Source organism: Mytilus galloprovincialis, chromosome 9, assembly GCF_965363235.1.
Source record: "Mytilus galloprovincialis chromosome 9, xbMytGall1.hap1.1, whole genome shotgun sequence".
Classification (NCBI taxonomy): Eukaryota; Metazoa; Mollusca; class Bivalvia; order Mytilida; family Mytilidae; genus Mytilus; species Mytilus galloprovincialis.
Window position 1 is genome coordinate 38985351 of NC_134846.1, and position 18829 is coordinate 39004179.

At 33.4% G+C, this 18829-nt stretch overlaps 1 protein-coding gene and 1 long non-coding RNA gene across 2 annotated transcripts in view; both read right to left on the minus strand.

Annotated features, from left to right (window-relative positions):
• LOC143046550 (uncharacterized) overlaps nt 1-18829 on the minus strand; it is a 237860-nt gene that overhangs the window by 160344 nt on the left and 58687 nt on the right. The window contains exons 22-27 of the mRNA XM_076219708.1: nt 17374-17586; nt 7223-7462; nt 6685-6936; nt 5514-5708; nt 4944-5155; nt 768-1029 (exon numbers count right to left, since the gene is read on the minus strand). Of these exons, the coding sequence (XP_076075823.1) occupies nt 768-1029; nt 4944-5155; nt 5514-5708; nt 6685-6936; nt 7223-7462; nt 17374-17586 (1374 nt within the window). The remainder of the gene's footprint in view (nt 1-767; nt 1030-4943; nt 5156-5513; nt 5709-6684; nt 6937-7222; nt 7463-17373; nt 17587-18829) is intronic.
• On the minus strand, nt 14207-16224 carry LOC143044970 (uncharacterized). The gene is made up of 2 exons (XR_012968824.1): nt 15117-16224; nt 14207-14622 (listed from the first exon to the last, which is right to left on the minus strand). It is a non-coding gene; the product is annotated as an uncharacterized LOC143044970 (long non-coding RNA).

An 18829-nucleotide genomic window follows, 5' to 3' on the forward strand; every position in this document is an offset into this window, starting at 1 on the left:
GAAAAGCTCACTTGGCCCTTCGGGGCCGGTGAGCTAAAAACAGCAAAATTTCCTCAAAATTACCAATTCAGGGGCAGCAACCCAACAACGGGTTGTTAAATTCCTCTGAAATTTTCAGGGCAGATAGTACTTGACCTGATAAACAATTTCACCCATTTTCAGATTTGCTCTAAATGCTTTGGCTTTTGAGTTATAAGCCAAAAACTGCATTTTACCCTTATGTTCTATTATTAGCCATGGCGGCCATCTTGGTTGGTTGACCGGGTCTACGGACACAATTTTTAAACTAGATTCCCCAATGATGATTGTGGCCAAGTGTGGTTTAATTTGGCTCAGTAGTTTCAGAGAAGATTTTTGTAAAAATTATCGACGCCCGACGCCGGACGCAAAGTGATGAGAAAAGCTCACTTGGCCCTTTGGGCCAGGCCTAGGTGAGCTAAAACATCTTGAGAAATTTAAGATTTGGATTAGCTTATTATCAGTGTTTATGATGTCTCAGGTCTTGGGTATATATTTTTTTTCACCATCATACTGCCCAATTGATAGTTTCAATCTAAAAATGAAAGTTGACAGGTACCAGGTATGAATCATTTATATCAGAAATGAACACATCTCTAGGACAGTTGTATAATGATTCTGTTCTTTCATATCAATTCCACGAATATAAATTTCAAATAAAACTTAACTTTCAAGCTTTCAAAACAAATAAATTATTTGAGAAAGGTATCTAGTCCTTGCCACACCAGACACTAATTAGAAATTCTTACTGCATTTTGAACTAGTAGTGTCAACTGTTGTCATTTTCTTGATGCCATTTTCGCATTGATTTCCACTGCGTATCACTTCATTTGAAGAATCTGGGATTTGTCTGACCATAGTTGAGGTGCCAAAGTTACACTGTACAATGTCATTTAAAACTAAGAAATTATCTCTGTCAACCTGGAGCTCTAGTAGACTTACACAACTGACTTTGTCTCTCATTTTGTTTACGTCAGTGGAAAGAAGTTTTATTGTAAAACTTGTTCTTAACTGCAAAACAATAAAATAATAATCATATAACTCATACACATGGTTTGCTTAAATTAAAAAACTTGAAATAAATAGAACCATACTTCGACTGGACCTGCATCATTGAACAATAATTGCTCGAGATTGCATATGTCCTGAGGCATATGTGATCATACTCTTTTATTGAACTCAAGAAAACTTATTAAGCAAGGAATTTTCCTTATCATAAATTACTTAAAACCATTAAGTAAATTTTTCCAGATATAAAGATTTGGTTTTGAAGTTCAGTTATACCTGTAGAAAACTTATTTTTAACAGGATCCCACACTCTCTTTTTTAGGGAAATGATGTTAACAGTGCCCAAAAATTTAGAAACAATTGTGGTAAACTCGTTGATCCTGTAAATAAACTTATTTTAAAAGGTTACCAATTCAAAACTGTAACAAAATCATTGAATATTTTTCCTTTGGTATAAATAACGATTTTGTCATCAGTAAACTAAAAGCTAACTTAATATTACTTGTGTCTATTATATACATAATTATACACATTCATGGACCTACTATCTGTCGATACCTGTATCTTGGCATTGCAAAAGTTTTTCTCAGACTCTTTATGACGTCTTTACAGGATATCCATTGGATGTTGGATGTGTACAGATTGATAATTTAGTCTTGAATGCATGATTTTCTTATTAATTGTTAGAGGTTCTTAATTAGCTGTTAGTTAACTGGGAGTATTCTCAGATCTGTACCTAGTGTTTTTTTGTTGTTGGGATGTACAAGTTCCCATCCACATCCACTTGTATTTTTATCCATCTGATGAGTTAAGCCTTTTTCAACTGATTTTTATAGTTTGTTCTTATGTTGTACTGTTATACCACTGTCCCAGATTAGGGAGAGGGTTGGGATCCTGCTAACATGTTTTATCCCACCACATTCTGTATGTATGTGTCTGTCCCAAGTCAGAAGCCTGTAATTCAGTGGTTGTCGTTTGTTAATGTGTTACATATTTGTTTATGGTTTATTTTTTGTACATAAATTAGGCCTTTGTTTTCTCCTTTGAATTGTTTTACATTGTCATTTCGTGCCTTTTATAACTGACTATGAGGTATGGGTTTTGCTCATTGTTGAAGTCTGTACCGTGACCTATAGTTGTTAATTTCTGTGTCATTTTGGTCTCAGTTGGAGAGTTGTCTCATTGGCAATCTTACCACATTTCTTTTTTTATATTAAATCCAAATTTACCTTGTAAGATGAATGTTGTAAAATATCAAACTGTCTGCAAACCAGAAGTGAAAATTGATTACTGTAAATTCAGAAATTAATGCAGAGTTTTTATTATTGCGATAAATGCGACAGAGATGTTAACGCAATAATTGAAACTCGCATTTTGAAATATCTTTTATGGATTAATAAGGATTTTTCTCAAAAAAGTAAAAACAAGTGAAACTGCGAGCTACTGCTCACTGATGATACCCCCGCCACAAGTGGATAATATTAATAGTGTAAAAATATGCAAGTGTTCGGTAAACAGGAAGTTGTCGAGTGATGAATCTGAAAACGCATCACACGGTAAAGCTGACGTATAGAAATCCTGAAACAAAATTTCAGAAATCCTTCTATTGTGGTTCCTGAGAAAAATGTGACGAAAGTTTTCAACTTGGCTATCATGTGTAAAATTATACAAGTGTTCGGTAAACAGGAAGTTGTCAAGTGATCAATCTGAAAACCCATCACACAGTATAGCTGACTTAGATAAACCCTGAAACCAAATTTTAGAAATCCTTGTATTGTAGTTCCTGAGAAAAATGCGACAAAAAATATTCATGGGACGGACAAACTGACTAACGAACTGACGGAAGGCCAGACAGAGGTAAAACAGTATACCCCCCCTTTTTTAAAGCGGTGGTATAATTAAAATAGCATTTATGTCTAAATGACAAAATCGCAATATTGAATGCAAGCAATAATTTCTGAATTTAAAGTACTTGTTACAACTCAACTTAACTAGCTTCAGACTTATTATCAAATAAAGAGTTGTATCATGAGCCTTAATACACCCAATGCTTTTTCATAAAGTTCCACAACTCCTCAATTTCTTATCAGCAATTGATAACTAAAGGCTCCATGGAGCCTGTGTGTGTTGCTAACCTTATACTTTTATTCACAATTGATGCATAAATTAATGCAACCTCTATACTTTTGCTTTAGTCTCAGAGATATAAGCCAAAAACTGCATTTTGACCCTATGTTTTATTTTTAGCCCTGTCTGCCATGTTAGTTGACAGGCAAGGTCATCACTCACAGTTTATAAACTAGATACCCTTATTGTTTCAAATGGTAAGAATTTTGAAAAAGATTACAAAAATTTACAAAATTTGTTAAAAATCTAAATTTAAAGGGCAACAACTCCTTATGGGGTCAATTGATCATTTTGGTCATGTTGGCTTATTTGTAGACCTTACTTTGATGAAAATTATTGCTGATTGCAGTTTATCTCTTTCTATAATAATATTAAAAATAATAAACAAAAACTGCAAAATTTCCATAAAATTAATAATTCAGGAGCGGCAACCCAAAAACAGGCTGTCTGATTAGTTTGAAATTTTTCAGACAGATAGATCTTAAAGTAATTAACAATCATTCAGATGTCAAATTTGCTCTAAATGCTTTAGTTACAGAGATAAAAGTCAAAAACTGCATTTTACCCCTATGTTCTATTTTTCGCCATGTCGGCCATGTTAGTTAGCAGGCAGGGTCATTGAACACATTTTTTAAACTAAATACCTTAATGATGATTATGGCCAAGTTTGGTAAAATTTGTCTCAGTAGTTTCAGAGGAAAAAATTTTGTAAAGTTAACGACAATGGACTATGACATACGATAGACGCCAAGTGATAAGGAAAGCTCACTTACCCATTTGGGACAGGTGAGCTAAAAAGAAGCTGATATAAATAGATATAAACAATTAACCAAATTTTCCTGAAAACTGATCAAGCATTTTTGAGCTATTGTCTAATAAACTGTTATCACAGAAATATGTCCTGCCTTTTTCATGTTTTTGTAATTTCGATAATGCAAATGTTGAAATTGAAATAGCAATACTTTAATACGTAAGTTTTGCAAATATTCAAAGTCAATGCACCATGACTGAGGGGGCGGGGTCAAATGATCTCCATGGAAATGAGATGTGCTAATGCTTATACAACTGCATACCAAATATCATTGACCTACCACTAGTGGTTCCCCATAAACCAACCTTATCACAAACTAATACATGAAAACTAAGCAAAAGTTTCAGTCAATAGACCATCACTATGGGGGCAGGGCAAAATTATCTCCATGGAAATGAGATATGCTTATCCTTATGCAACTGCATACCACTTATCATTAACTTACTGCTAGTGGTTCCCTATAAACTGACCTTATCACAAGCTATGAAAACTAAGAAAATGTTCCACATCCAATCGACCATGACTGAGGGGGCGAACTAAATAATCCCCATGGAAATGAGATATACCCACGCTTATACAACTGAATTCCAATTATCACTAACTTACCACTAGTGGTTCCTCATAAATTGACCTAATCACAAACTAATACATGAAAAATAAGCAAAATTTCAAAGTCAATACACAGACAGACAGACAGACAGACAGACAGACAGACAGACAGACAGACAGACAGACAGACAAGACAGACTACCAAATGAAGCACTTAACCAAAATAACCATTCTCATGATCAGGAACACTCAAAGCTGAATATTTGAAAGCTGATGATATATTAAAACCAAAACTGTTTTAGTTTCATGCCCCAAGAGAACCTAAATGATGATACTATCGAGGACTGATGGTCCACCAACTGAGGTATTGACTCAGTGATGTTAAAAAGTTGTACATTTAAAGACTATACATGTACACAATAAATCTTACATCAAATCCTGTAGTAGCAGTCTCAGTATTTGTTATTACTACTGGACCAGCAGATACAAAGTCATTATTACATGTATCGTAAATCTCCTTGGTAAATGATGCATTGTTTGTTCGGATTTTTTCATCATGACCTGATTTACAATCTTTAGCAAAATCTCCATCCGTTTTATAAACCACTTGAAGCACTATGATGTAGGATGGTTCATCATACTCTAAAAAAGATATAGTGTCTTATGTCAATTACTGGTGTATTTCATGTTAAGGATTTATTTACTAATTGTCAATCCAAGTTCAGTTTCTTTCATTTTGTAATTTCTTGTAACTCATGTTCAAATTGGTGGTTTTCAAAAAAAAAAATAGAAGTATTTAAAATCAATATGATTAATATTAATATTTTGCTGAACTACTAGAACAAAGAAAATGGTTCTAAAAATTTCAGAAAAAAAAACAACCCAGGTAATTCTAATTAAATGTGGGAAATTTCCTTCTTTTCCAAATTTTTTTAAACAATAGCTAAGAAATGGTGTCTACATGAACAATATTTGAGGTAATTATCTACTATTGTTATACTTATGCATGTATCAGGAGGTAAAGCCGGCTGCCACATGTTTTGTCCTGTGCAGTCATATGTCTTTGTTGTGTTGCCATCAAAGAACACGTATCCACTATTACATGTAACTGTGCAGCTGATGTTGCCAGAAGTACAAGTCACAGGTGCAGCATTTGGTACGCTTACTGGGAAAGACTCTTTAAAACATGCATCAGCTGCGAAAAAATGTAAAATATAAATTTTGTTTGTTAGCTAAATTATAATATTTCTTTAAGTTTCACAGAATTTGAGGCATTTACTGAGATTACACACAAGTCAATATATGAATACATGTTTAAGTCTCAAAACTGAACATGAATACCATGGTTTTAAAAAAAACGTGAAAAAAAAATAACAACCTGACCAAGGATACAGAATTTTTTTACACAATTTTATTCATTTTATGATGATTTAAAAGTTGGTGGCTTATTTTTTCAATTTGTCCAAATCGTACCAGATTCATGGCAACAACAAACTTGTATTGACTGTTTTTTGCATTCACCTCAAGAAATTTTCTTAGTATTTTTTTAAAACGTTGAAGAACAGTTTAGGGTAGGTAAAAGTGAACAAATGAAATGATTTTAATGACTCAAATAGTTTAATTTCACAGACATTGCTAATGTTTCATTTGTTTTTGAAGACTAGATTAAAACTGCAAGTTATAGGACAATACTTAAGTATGCATGAGTAATTCCAAAATTCATCTGCAGGATTCTTTTGTCAGGAAATTGTTGGCTGTTTTATCTTATTACCTTTACAAGTCTTTGAATATAAAAGGTATTAGTTGCATTTATCAAATTAGCATGAAATCATTTACTTTTTCAACGGAAATTAAATACCGTATAGCGGGTTATTTTCGCGGGGTGTAAATTTTCGCTTATTTTCGCGGATAGAACAAAATCGCCAAAATAAATTCCGCCAATTTTAAAGTGTACATGCAGAGATAATGTTAAAAATGTTGAATCCGCCAAAATAATAACCGCCAAAATTTTTCGTATACCTTATTCAATGAAAATCGCGAAATTTTACACCCGCGAAAATAACCCGCTATACGGTAAGTCTGAATTTTTACACTAGAATTGAGAAGAGTCTTAACTGAAGAGTAATTAAATAATGATTTGTGCATGTGGTGTCCTTAAAACCACATTTTACCTTTAGTTTCTACAAAAAATGAACATTGGTCCTCAGCTCCCCACTTATCAATTGCAGTGACAACTACTTTCTTCTGCTCTGCCATTGCTGTATGATCCAAGGTAATTAATTCTCCAGGATTAAATGTAAAGGTTAAATCAGAATCTGAAGGTGTAACTGACACAACATCACTGACATTGAAGATTTCTCCAGCTGCTGTATCAATGTGTCTGGTTATATTCTGTGGACATGTCAATTCGTGCTTTGCATAATCTGTAAGTTAAAAAAATAACTTTGTTTACAAGCTTTAACATACTTAACCTCAAAACATTGTTGACTATATCACAAGATGTGTATTTCAGTCTAATAAAGGTCATAGTGAATATAGTGGTTGTTTAGTAAATAAGTTAAATTGTCATTTTTCTTTGTATTAAACTTTTATATTTAAAAAAAAAAAAACACAATAAAATTTCTTTGATCTGTTTTCCCAAAGTAAGTCTGTCCCTTTTGCTACAAGTTTTTTTATGTGATTGCAGACAATTTAGCTTTATTATCTTACCTTTAACTCTAATCTTAATAACACAGTCTGCTTTATTCCCACTGAAATCCTCAGCAGTGTAAGTTATGTCAATATCTGAGTTAGTTCGGAGTCCACTTGGCCTGTACCCTCCAGGATTGTGTATCTTCTTGACAGCACCAGAATTATCTGTAGCTGTTAGCATTGGGTATGTGTATTCTTCTGTTTTGTCAACATAAATACGTTTGGAAGGGCAGTTGGAGAAAACTGGGAGTGTTCTATCTAGAATAAAAAAATAATTGATATTCTTTAAATGCAAATTCAATACAATACAAATTTTCATAAGGTATGAAGCAATACTAATTTTTAGCCAAATTAAATAAAAATTGAATAAGTCAGATCAATATTAAACCTTAAAGAAACAATACATACTTACTCAGGACTTTTTTTTGTGGGGAATTTGCCCCAAAGTTGGTCCTCCGGTACAAAAAGCGTCAATTTTGACCTTTTTTCGTTCTTTTTCTCGACCTGTAAGTCCGAGAGATGCTAATAGATGCATCCATCTGTAGTTTACATGTAGCGTGGACACCAGTGAACACTTTTATCACAACAGTTGTTAGGTCGGAGTGAAACTGATCTGGGTTCATCAGTGTAAAGAAGGTCATTTGCACCAAAATTCACCAAATTTCGGAATTTTTCCAATTTTGAACTTTAACTGGACTTGCAACCGGAAGTAGTCGTTTCCTCGGCGTATTTTGATAATAGACACGACCAGTCGTTATGTGCCTTTAGGTTAACGGTATTTGTCAAGGTTTCAATCCTCTGAACTCCGTGATTCTGACCTTGAAGGTAAGCCCACCCCTCCAAAAAACCCAATTTTGTCCGATATCAAATTTTGAAGTTCGTATTTGAGCTCAAAATGAATATTTAAAGTGAGAAACATGACATGAATAGTTTCAGATTGAGGAAACGTTCATACACTACGAAATAAATGGTATTACGATGACCTCTAAATGTATGGAGCGCCATTGATGCCAAAATAACGGTATTCTGGGTACGGCCGTAATATTACGGCCCCCGCACGACAAGGGTTAAGTAAGTTTCAACATTATTTTTTTTTTGGCGATTTTGAGATGACCAGCGTATCCCAAGGCCTTGATAACCTTTAAAGGCCCCAAATAAGACGAAACAACATCAAAATTGGACAGAAAACTGAAAAAAATGGTTTCTGACATCAGGGTTCTTAACCCTTACCATGCTGAGTTGTTTTCAGAAATTGTCTAAATTTCGAGTATTTGCAAAAATATGCAAATGATATGCAAATGAGCTGTACCCTGATGCTGATGCATACTGATTACAATAAATCTAAAATAGGTGATCACGGTGTGGGGTGGTCGGGGTGAGGAGGCGGAATTTTTTTGTGGGGAATTTGCCCCAAAGTTGGTCCTCCGGTACAAAAAGCGTCAATTTTGACCTTTTTTCGTTCTTTTTCTCGACCTGTTAGTCCGAGAGATGCTAATAGATGCATCCATCTGTAGTTTACATGTAGCGTGGACACCAGTGAACACTTTTATCACAACAGTTGTTAGGTCGGAGTGAAACTGATCTGGGTTCATCAGTGTAAAGAAGGTCATTTGCACCAAAATTCACCAAATTTCGGAATTTTTCCAATTTTGAACTTTAACTGGACTTGCAACCGGAAGTAGTCGTTTCCTCGGCGTATTTTGATAATAGACACGACCAGTCGTTATGTGCCTTTAGGTTAACGGTATTTGTCAAGGTTTCAATCCTCTGAACTCCGTGATTCTGACCTTGAAGGTAAGCCCACCCCTCCAAAAAACCCAATTTTGTCCGATATCAAATTTTGAAGTTCGTATTTGAGCTCAAAATGAATATTTAAAGTGAGAAACATGACATGAATAGTTTCAGATTGAGGAAACGTTCATACACTACGAAGTAAATGGTATTACGATGACCTCTAAATGTATGGAGCGCCATTGATGCCAAAATAACGGTATTCTGGGTACGGCCGTAATATTACGGCCCCCGCACGACAAGGGTTAAACCCCCTACTGTAGACCTTTAATTTAAAATCAAAGCGCGAAAGCTCTGTAAAGGCAGTTAATTACAGGTTGTGTGTATTTCTAGTCCAGTTATATCATTATCTTCCATAGAACAGAGGTGGTTTGTAGAATTTAAGATTTAGAGTTCTTTTGTACCTAGTTCACCTATATCTAGTCTACTGTTTACAGTATATTTTCTGTGCCTCCCATGAAATGCATTTTTAGACATGGCCTTGTCAGTTTGCTTTAAATTTATGAGTTTGACTGTCCCTTTGGTGTCTTTCGTCCCTCTTCTTTAGACATATAAGAACTTTTCATTTTCAATATAAATAGACTATTTTTAATTATTGATTGTATACACATATTCTCTGACTCCCATAAAAAATAGTTCACAAAGATTGACTAGTCTCTGTACTGTGTGTATAGCAAGGACATCAAGTAACATAATGGTAAATGTACATAGTAACATGTCACATTTTGATGACCATACCTGTCAACTGTCAGTATTTGCAGAGTATTTCCCCCATCGAGCTCGAGGCTCCCAAATGGAAATTTTGTAAGAGCAATTTTGTCGACTATTTTAAAGAAAACAATTAATTCAACAATGGCTATGAGCTTGTTAATGCACGAAGAAGCCAAAAACCACATTAGAATATATTTGAAGGGAATCCATGACAAATCGCCCCACTTTTTCACTAACTCGCCCCACTTTAAAAACAAGAGTACACACACTGAAATGTCTCGCCTTCTTTACTAATCATTGATATTATGTTGATAGTCCTAATAATAAAGCGTTATTACAACTGTCACATAATCTTAACATAAACCAAGAAAACTAAACATTGACCTTTGAACCATGAAAATGAGGTCAAGGTCAGATAAACCATGCCAGGTAGGCATGTACAGCTTACAATTCTTCCATACAACAAATAAAATTGACTTATTGCTTATAGTTTAAGAAAAACAGACCAAAACACAAAAGCTTAACACTGAGCAATGAACTGTAAAAAATGAGATCAAGGTCAAATAAAACCTGTGCGACTGACATGCAGATCATGAAATATTTCCATACACCAAATATAGTTGACCTATTGCATATAGTATTAGAAAAAAAGGCCAAAACTCAAAAACTTAACTTTAACCACTGAGCCATGAAAATAAGGTCAAGGTCATATGACACCTACCAGGTAGACCTGTACATCTTACAACCAGATCATACACAAAATATAGAAGACCTATTGCAAACAGTATAAGAAAAACAGACCAAAACACAAAACTTAACTATAACCACTAAACCATGAAAATGAGGTCAAGGTCAGATGACACCTGCCAGTTGGACATGTACACCTTACAGTGCTTCCATACACCGAATATACTAGACCTATGGCTTATAGTATCTCAGATATGGACTTGACCACCAAAACTTAACCTTGTTCGCTGATCCATGAAATGAGGTCGAGGTCAAGTGAAAACTGTCTGACGGGCAAGAGGACCTTGCAAGGTACGCACATACCAAATATAGTTATCCAATTACTTACATGTATAATAAGAGAGAATTTAACATTACAAACCAGATGCTCTGCAGGGCGTAGCTTTATACGACCGCAGAGGTTGAACCCTGAACGGTTGGGGCAAGTATGGACACAACATTCAAGCTGGATTCAGCTCTAAATTTGGATTGTGATTAAATAGTTGACACAGCATAGGTTTCTGACACAGAATGAATGTGTTCTAATGAACTTAAAATTTTTGTTTTCTCTTAGAGCAATTCACTATGCTGTTGAATATTAATCCTCTCAAAAAAAAGTTTGAAGAAATTTTCTTTTTATTTATGAAATTTCAAATGAGAAAAATTGAACCCAATTTTTTTTAAACACATCCCCCTTTCCCTTATTCCAAAACTAATCTCAATTAAAATTTCTAATGGAGTTTGCAACAATAACTACTCATTTAAATACATCATAAAATATTTTAAAAGATGTAAAATAACTGCTTGTTATCACTGAATGGTAAAGATTATTTTAATTTATCAGTTGGTAGTAAAAAGTGAATATACATTGTATATTATATATAACAAAGATTTAAGTTGATTCTGGACAAAGAAAGATAACTCCAATTAAAAAAAACTCTTGCTATTTCACAATATTGTGCAATAAGATATTTCTTGCTTACTATTCTGGACAAAGAAAGATAACTCTAATTAAAAAAAAAATTGCTATTTCACAATATTGTGCAATTAGATATTTCTTCCCATTGCACAATACTGTGCAATTGAAAAGTCTTGCTATTGCACAATACTGTGAGATTGAAGATTTCTTGCTATTGTGCAATACCATACAATGGAAAATTTCTTGCTATTGCACAATACTTGAAATATAATAATTTTAGATCCTGATTTGGACCAACTTGAAAACTGGGCCCATAATCAAAAATCTAAGTACATGTTTGGATTCAGCATATCAAAGAACCACAAAATTTCAATTTTTGTTAAAATCAAACTAAGTTTAATTTTGGACCCTTTGGACTTTAATGTAGACCAATATGAAAACAGGACCAAAAATGAAGAATCTACATACACAGTTAGATTTGGCATATCAAAGAACCCCATTTATTCAATATTTGATGAAATCAAACAAAGTTTAATTTTGGACCCCGATTTGGACCAACTTGAAAACTGGACCAATAATCAAGAATCTAAGTACATTTTTAGATTCAGCATATCAAAGAACCCAACCGATTCATTCATTGTCAAAATCAAACTAAGTTTAATTTTGGACCCTTTGGACCTTAATGTAGACCAATTTGAAATCGGGAATAAAGTTAAGAATCTACATACACAGTTAGATTCGGCATATCAAAGAACCCCAATTATTCAATATTGATGAAATCAAACAAAGTTTAATTTTGGACCCTTTGGGCCCCTTATTCCTAAACTGTTGGGACCAAAACTCCCAAAATCAATACAAACCTTCCTTTTATGGTCATAAACCTTGTGTTTAAATTTCATAGATTTCTTTTTACTTATACCAACGTTATGGTGCAAAAACCAAGAAAAATGCTTATTTGGGTCCCTTTTGGCCCCTAATTCCTAAACTGTTGGGACCTAAACTCCCAAAATCAATACCAACCTTCCTTTTGTGGTCATAAACATTGTGTTTAAATTTCATTGATTTCTATTTACTTAAACTAACGTTATTGTGCGAAAACCAAGAATAATGCTTATTTGGGCCCTTTTTGGCCCCTAATTCCTAAACTGTTTAAACCAAAACTCCCAAAATCAATCCCAACCTTTCTTTTATGGTCATAAACCTTGTGTCAAAATTTCATAGATTTCTATTAACTTAAACAAAAGTTATAGTGCGAAAACCAAGAAAATGCTTATTTGGGCCCTTTTTGGCCCCTTATTCCTAAAATGTTGGAATCAAAACTCCCAAAATCAATACCAACCTTCCTTTTGTGGTCATAAACCTTGTGTTAAAATTTCATAGATTTCTATTCACTTTTACTAAAGTTAGAGTGCGAAAACTAAAAGTATTCGGACGAAGACGCCAACGTGATAGCAATATACGACGAAATTTTTTTCAAATTTTGCGGTCGTATAAAAATTTAAACTTTTTTTTCAAGTAGTCACTGAACCATGAAAATGAGGTCAAGGACATTGGACATGTGACTGACGGAATCTTCGTAACATGAGACAACCATATACAAAGAATGAAGCATCCAGGTCTCCCATCTTCTAAAATATAAAGCTTTTAAGAACTGAGCTAACATTGCCGCCGCCGTATCACTATCCCTATGTCAAGCTTTCTGCGACAAAAGTCGCAGGCTCGACAAAAAAACTGCCCCAACCTGGATTCCCAAATCACCCCACTTGTGAACTGTGTTAAATCCCGTTAATATTACTCCTGCCAACTGGTCCCATCTAATGGAAATGGGTGAAATCTAGATAAATATATTATTAACCAGGATGAATTTAGTAATGCCAACTCGCCCCACTTATCATGCTTATGGAAAAAGATGTTATTCCATTGAATATAAGTTAAATTCCTTATATTGCATTTTGATATATTTAACTGGTTTCTTTTCAATTCTTTTATGCAAATAACTACATGTAAGCTTCAAAACTTACAGTTATTCTTCAACAATCAGTTTTTTTTTTAGAATTATAATCTCAGTATATATCAATAATAGTAATTAAGTTAATTTTCGGTTTGTTTGTATTCTGTGTAGATTAGTTTTCATTAAATTGGTGCGAGTTTTTATTTTTAATTGTATATATATTAATCTAAATATTACCGTTTTTTTATAAGTAGGGCGAGTTGGCAGGAGTAATATTAAACTTGATTTAACCAATTTCACATGTGGGGCGATTTGATAAATCAGTTTGTGGCAGTTTTTTAAAAAGTGGGGCGATTAGCCAGTGGGGCAACTTGTCCTGCTTCCATTTGAAGGCCCCCTTGAAGGTTTTGTATGACTATATGGACCATCTTTCACGTAAACCCCCCATGTGCATTTTGAAAAGTTGGCAGATATGTTTCTAACTCCAGGCAAAATCTACCGGTATGAATGAAAAAAAGAAGTTTTCAATTAAGGCTCTGTGGCCATAACAGCTGTCTCATTAGCATTTTTACCACTTCCCATATTTGCAATTAAAACAATAGAAGAAAATTATTCAACGCAAAAACAAAACTTGCTTGTAAATATGAAATTCTCTTTACGGTATGAGTTTTTCTCATTGTTTGAGATTGTACAGTATATACCTGTAACTGCTTATACCTATTTCTTATTCATTTTTGCTTGATAAACTCACTAAATATCAAATACATTGTACCACATCTCCTTATTTTTATAAGCATTCCAATAACATGAACAATTGTAATTCAATTCTATATACCAAAGCAAAATGAACTGCACCACTTTCATTCACTAGTATGCATCTTTTGGCAAAATACAAGTTCTTAAATGACACAATATATATTTATTGATAAAAAAATAAAATTTAGTATACAACTCTTTAACAGGTATAAAAAAAGCACAGCTGTGTCATAACTTGTGAAATCTGTGCTGAAAACATAGACATTGATGGTATTTGAGTAATTCCATATGTGAAGCTCAACATTAGCTCGTCAGTTGGTGGTGGACAGTTATAGTTCCTTTCTGCAGGCTAGGATGAATGACTTTTCAGGAAAACCAATTTCACAAATCAAAACTTTCCTCTAGATTTCTCCTACAATATTCATCCAGTTTAGTTCTTTTGTTTTAATTGGACACCGTCCTGATTTTTAATTTTGCAAACCATTCAGTCTCTTGCTTGCAAATGGTGCATGAAAATAGGATGGGTATGGCAGTAGACAAGTCTCTTTAAAGTGGGTTTGTGCCCTGAAAAAAAGTTTTATAACTTAAGTTTTTTTGAAACTTGTGCAACACACATACCTAAATAACTATAACATAGAAGAGAGCATCATTCGTGTCAATGTTTTGTTCCTGTTAACATTGTCATTGATATTTTTTCAAAAAGCCTGAGGCATTTTAATAAGGACAAGAAAACACTAGAAAAGATACGTACATACAACCCGTGTTTAAGTGTATTTGAATGAGAAATATATCTGGTTAAACGATGTATAAAGGAGAAATATATCTGGTTAAACGATGTATAAAGGAGGAAAAATTGTAGATATTGCATTACGATGCTTCTACCTAATAGCACGTGGATATGTTTACATATTTAGACTTGACCCAGTATGACCCGTACCTTGTAGGTCACCGCCGTCGTTTAAACACTAGACTACAGTCGTGTAAGACAATAAAAAGCTTAAGCATGTACTATTTGTGTGAAGTAAATGTGTTTGTTCTGTACATTTAAATTGTTTTACCTGATAGCAAGGACGTATATCTATCCGTTTCCTTCTCAATTCACTTTGTCAAATTCTTCGAGCTTCTTCAAAACATACGTATTACTGCGCCCGGAAGTGAGAAAAGTATGAGAAATCCTCGTAAAATAATGCTATTTTCAATTTTGTGGAATCCATTTTGTTATATTTATTATACAAAGATAAAAAAAGTTACGATTATTTATGAATTTGCATATCATTATACGGAACGTTTATGGACTATTTTCCATAGCTGTAAATCGGTCATTTTGGCGGGAAATCATGTACACATACACACGTAGATTGGCTGGTACCCGATCGTAATGTTACACATCACATATATCAAATAGCTAATACCCGGAACGTAGTACCGGGAACCAGGATAATACGTAGACAACATACATAACTAGAACCGAAATTGAAAACGCTTTACGGTTTCTCATTCATAAACCGAATTCCGCTTTGAATTATAGAAGATGCAATATTAATCATGTTCAGTCGACTTTTCATTGTTGTATCAACGTCTGAACTAATTAAAGAATCTTTAGATGTCAGATAACACTCGAAATTGACCCGACCTCTTTCCACACGGAATACACATAATGATAGTTTGTAGTCAGGTTGACTGCTTATAATGCAAAATACACACTAATAACAAGTTCTATAAAACGAACAATACACACTGATCGTTTCTTTAGTCCCCAATGTAAATGAAAGAAACAAAAACCATATTATACCATAAAAAGAAGAGGAGAAATTCGAACATTTCCGGATCTATTTCTGGCCAAAAGACCCCCTGCATAGATTGCGTATGAAAAGATGAACCTCATGACTTAAAAGTCAGGCCTTAAAGCACTGCCGTTAAAAATCTGGCAATTCCAACTATTTTATGTAGTTATAATACACCAACAAGTATTTTGCATGTATTCAACTTGCTGCAAAAGATATTTTGAAAATTTTACTTTGGTATTTTGACCCCCTTGCGATATATTGAACCCCCTACTCTTGACCTTTAATACAAAAAATTCTGGCAATTCTAACTCTTTTAGGTAGTTTGAAAACACTAATAAGTAGTTTGTATGCATTTAACTTGCTGGAAAAGGTATTTTGAAATTTTACTTTGCCATGGTATTTTGACCCCCTGCAGTATATTGAACCCCCCTATAATTCTGGGAATTCTAACTCTTTTAGGTAGTTTGAAAACACCAATAAGTTATTTGTATGCATTAAACTTGCTGGAAAAGATATTTTGAAAATTATATTTTGCCATGGTATTTTGACCCCCCCCTGCGGTATATTGAACCCCTACCCTAGGCCTCAAATTTCTGAAATTCCGGCTGGAATTAATATCTCTTTATTTCATCATCACTTGCATTGAGGCTTTTTTTTATCTGATATTGTGCAATTTATTCTAAACAACATTCTGAAATTATTAACAATAAATGAACAACTTGGTTTTTACTGCAGACAGGGAAAGTAATAGCGGTATTAAAAGACCATTTTCATATGACCAACTTTTGACTCAGGTATTATAAATAAAAAAAAACGCAGGTTACCTTTTTTGTGGTTAAATTAAAAATGTCGAGCATTTAATTTTCCCTCAAAATTGTATCGATTGAAAGCTTGGTTTTATTTTTTAACCTTGCGTTTACTTAACTTGGTACTAGTAGGTCTACCACAAAAAAGGTAACCTCTCAAAAATAATTATATAATCTGGAGTCAAAAGTGTGTAATATGGAAATAGTTTATTTAAGAATTGAATGCTTCTTTTTGTAAATTTATTGGGGTGTAAAAGCGTTGACCGAAATTTCATTTTGTAGGAAGCACTTCATTCTAAAAATGTACACACGGTCAATGCTTTTACAACCCTATAAAGTTACAAAAAGAAGCATTCAATACTTATAACTACATTTTTTAGCTAGGATTATAAAAACACGATTTTCATGAAGTTTAATTTTTAAATTCACCTGTGCACTTTATTGTGGGACCTCGTGTCATCATGAATGAAATGTTATTGTCTCATGCAATTGCTTACGGAATAACATGTGATGTGCAATTAGCCAATCAGAATAACGTATTATAATGAAACATACATCTAATGTAATTATTGTTATGTAATAAATGAGCCTCTCCACCTCCATTTGAATGAAATGATACCTGTACATAATGTAGCACTCTTATTGTAAATATAATGGTTTGTATTTATGCATTTTAAGGCAGTTCTATTGAACTATCAGGTATAGTAAAGTTCTTAACGTACCAAGACATTCAGGTAAATCTGCTGAACCATCTTCTGCAGTGGCGTTCCATGTTATATTCCCTGTAGTAGTATCTACTACACACTCCAAAGGCTGTGGAGGCTCAGGAAAATAGCCAGAATTGTTACATTTAAAGTATACCATTTGACCCACTTCATAACTAGTAACAACTTGCATGGCACCACCAGGAGTGCCTGGATCTTTACATCTTCCACCTACAAAAAAATAAAAAGACATGCAGATTTACTGAGTCAAATTATAAAAAATTACAAGTTACATTAAATTTGTCATTGTGAAGTAAACATATCATTCTCTTACAAAGAAATATAAAATAATCAATTATCAGATTAAATAATCTTCTTTCTGCATAAAACTTTTCAAATCAAAACAGAAGATTGGGAAAGTCAAACTAAGTCATTGATATAACAGTTTAGAAGTTCAACTGAGGTTACTTGTAAGGCTAACCTGCATGTTCAGTTATTAGTATTGGAAAATATGTAGTCAATGCTTTATTCATGCTAATCACAGGTCTACATTTATAAATTTGTAAATAATTACTTTCACAAAAAATAAACATCACCCTCAAAATTGTTAGATCAATAGCATCCTGGATGTTGTCATCCATTCAATTTTGTAGCTATTTTGACATTTTTTCTGACCATACTTTAAACAATTCTTTTGATATCTTTATTTCCATAATCTTTCTGTAAAAATTCTATTCTTTAGGTGTAATACCACCAAATCATGGTACGTCACATCCGGTTGCATACGAAAGTAGGCCTAAAAAAATATTCCCTTGAATTTGACAGTTGTAGAAAATTAACCCTGCATTTCAGTGCACTTAAATTTTTCTGAGTCGTAAATATGTATGTTGGATGTCTTAAAGCAGCATTCTTTTTTAATTTGATGGTCTTATAAAATATTTTGGAGCGTTAAGGATACATAGTTACCAAAGCAGGTAACCAGTAATTAACAGTGTAAAAATTGGGTTGTTTACTTCCGGTGCTGGTTAGTTTCTTCTATGCAATGAAATGTAGTGTGAAATTTTCACTGTATCACTGGAAAGGATTAAACTTTATACATGCAAAGTATTTCTTTGGTTGAATTAAAGGTAAATACTGTACAATTTTTTTTTAAGTGCCAATTTAACAAAGACTAATAGGGAAAAATCAATGATGGTATTACACCTAAAGACCAAAGATGGAGAATTTTGCAATAATGATGAAAATAATTTTTGGGTTTCAATTTAAAAAGTCAGCTTTTTCCCAATCTTTTTTGGAAAAAATTTGCAATTCAACACAGCTGGGAACACAAATAAAGATGACAGAGGAATAACTTATGAGAACTTTATTGACCTTTTCATACATTTCTGATAGTTTTCCATGACCTATTCTCATACCTTTAAGTATAAAAAAGTGACATATTACAGTGGCACTACTCCTAGTATCATCTTGAATA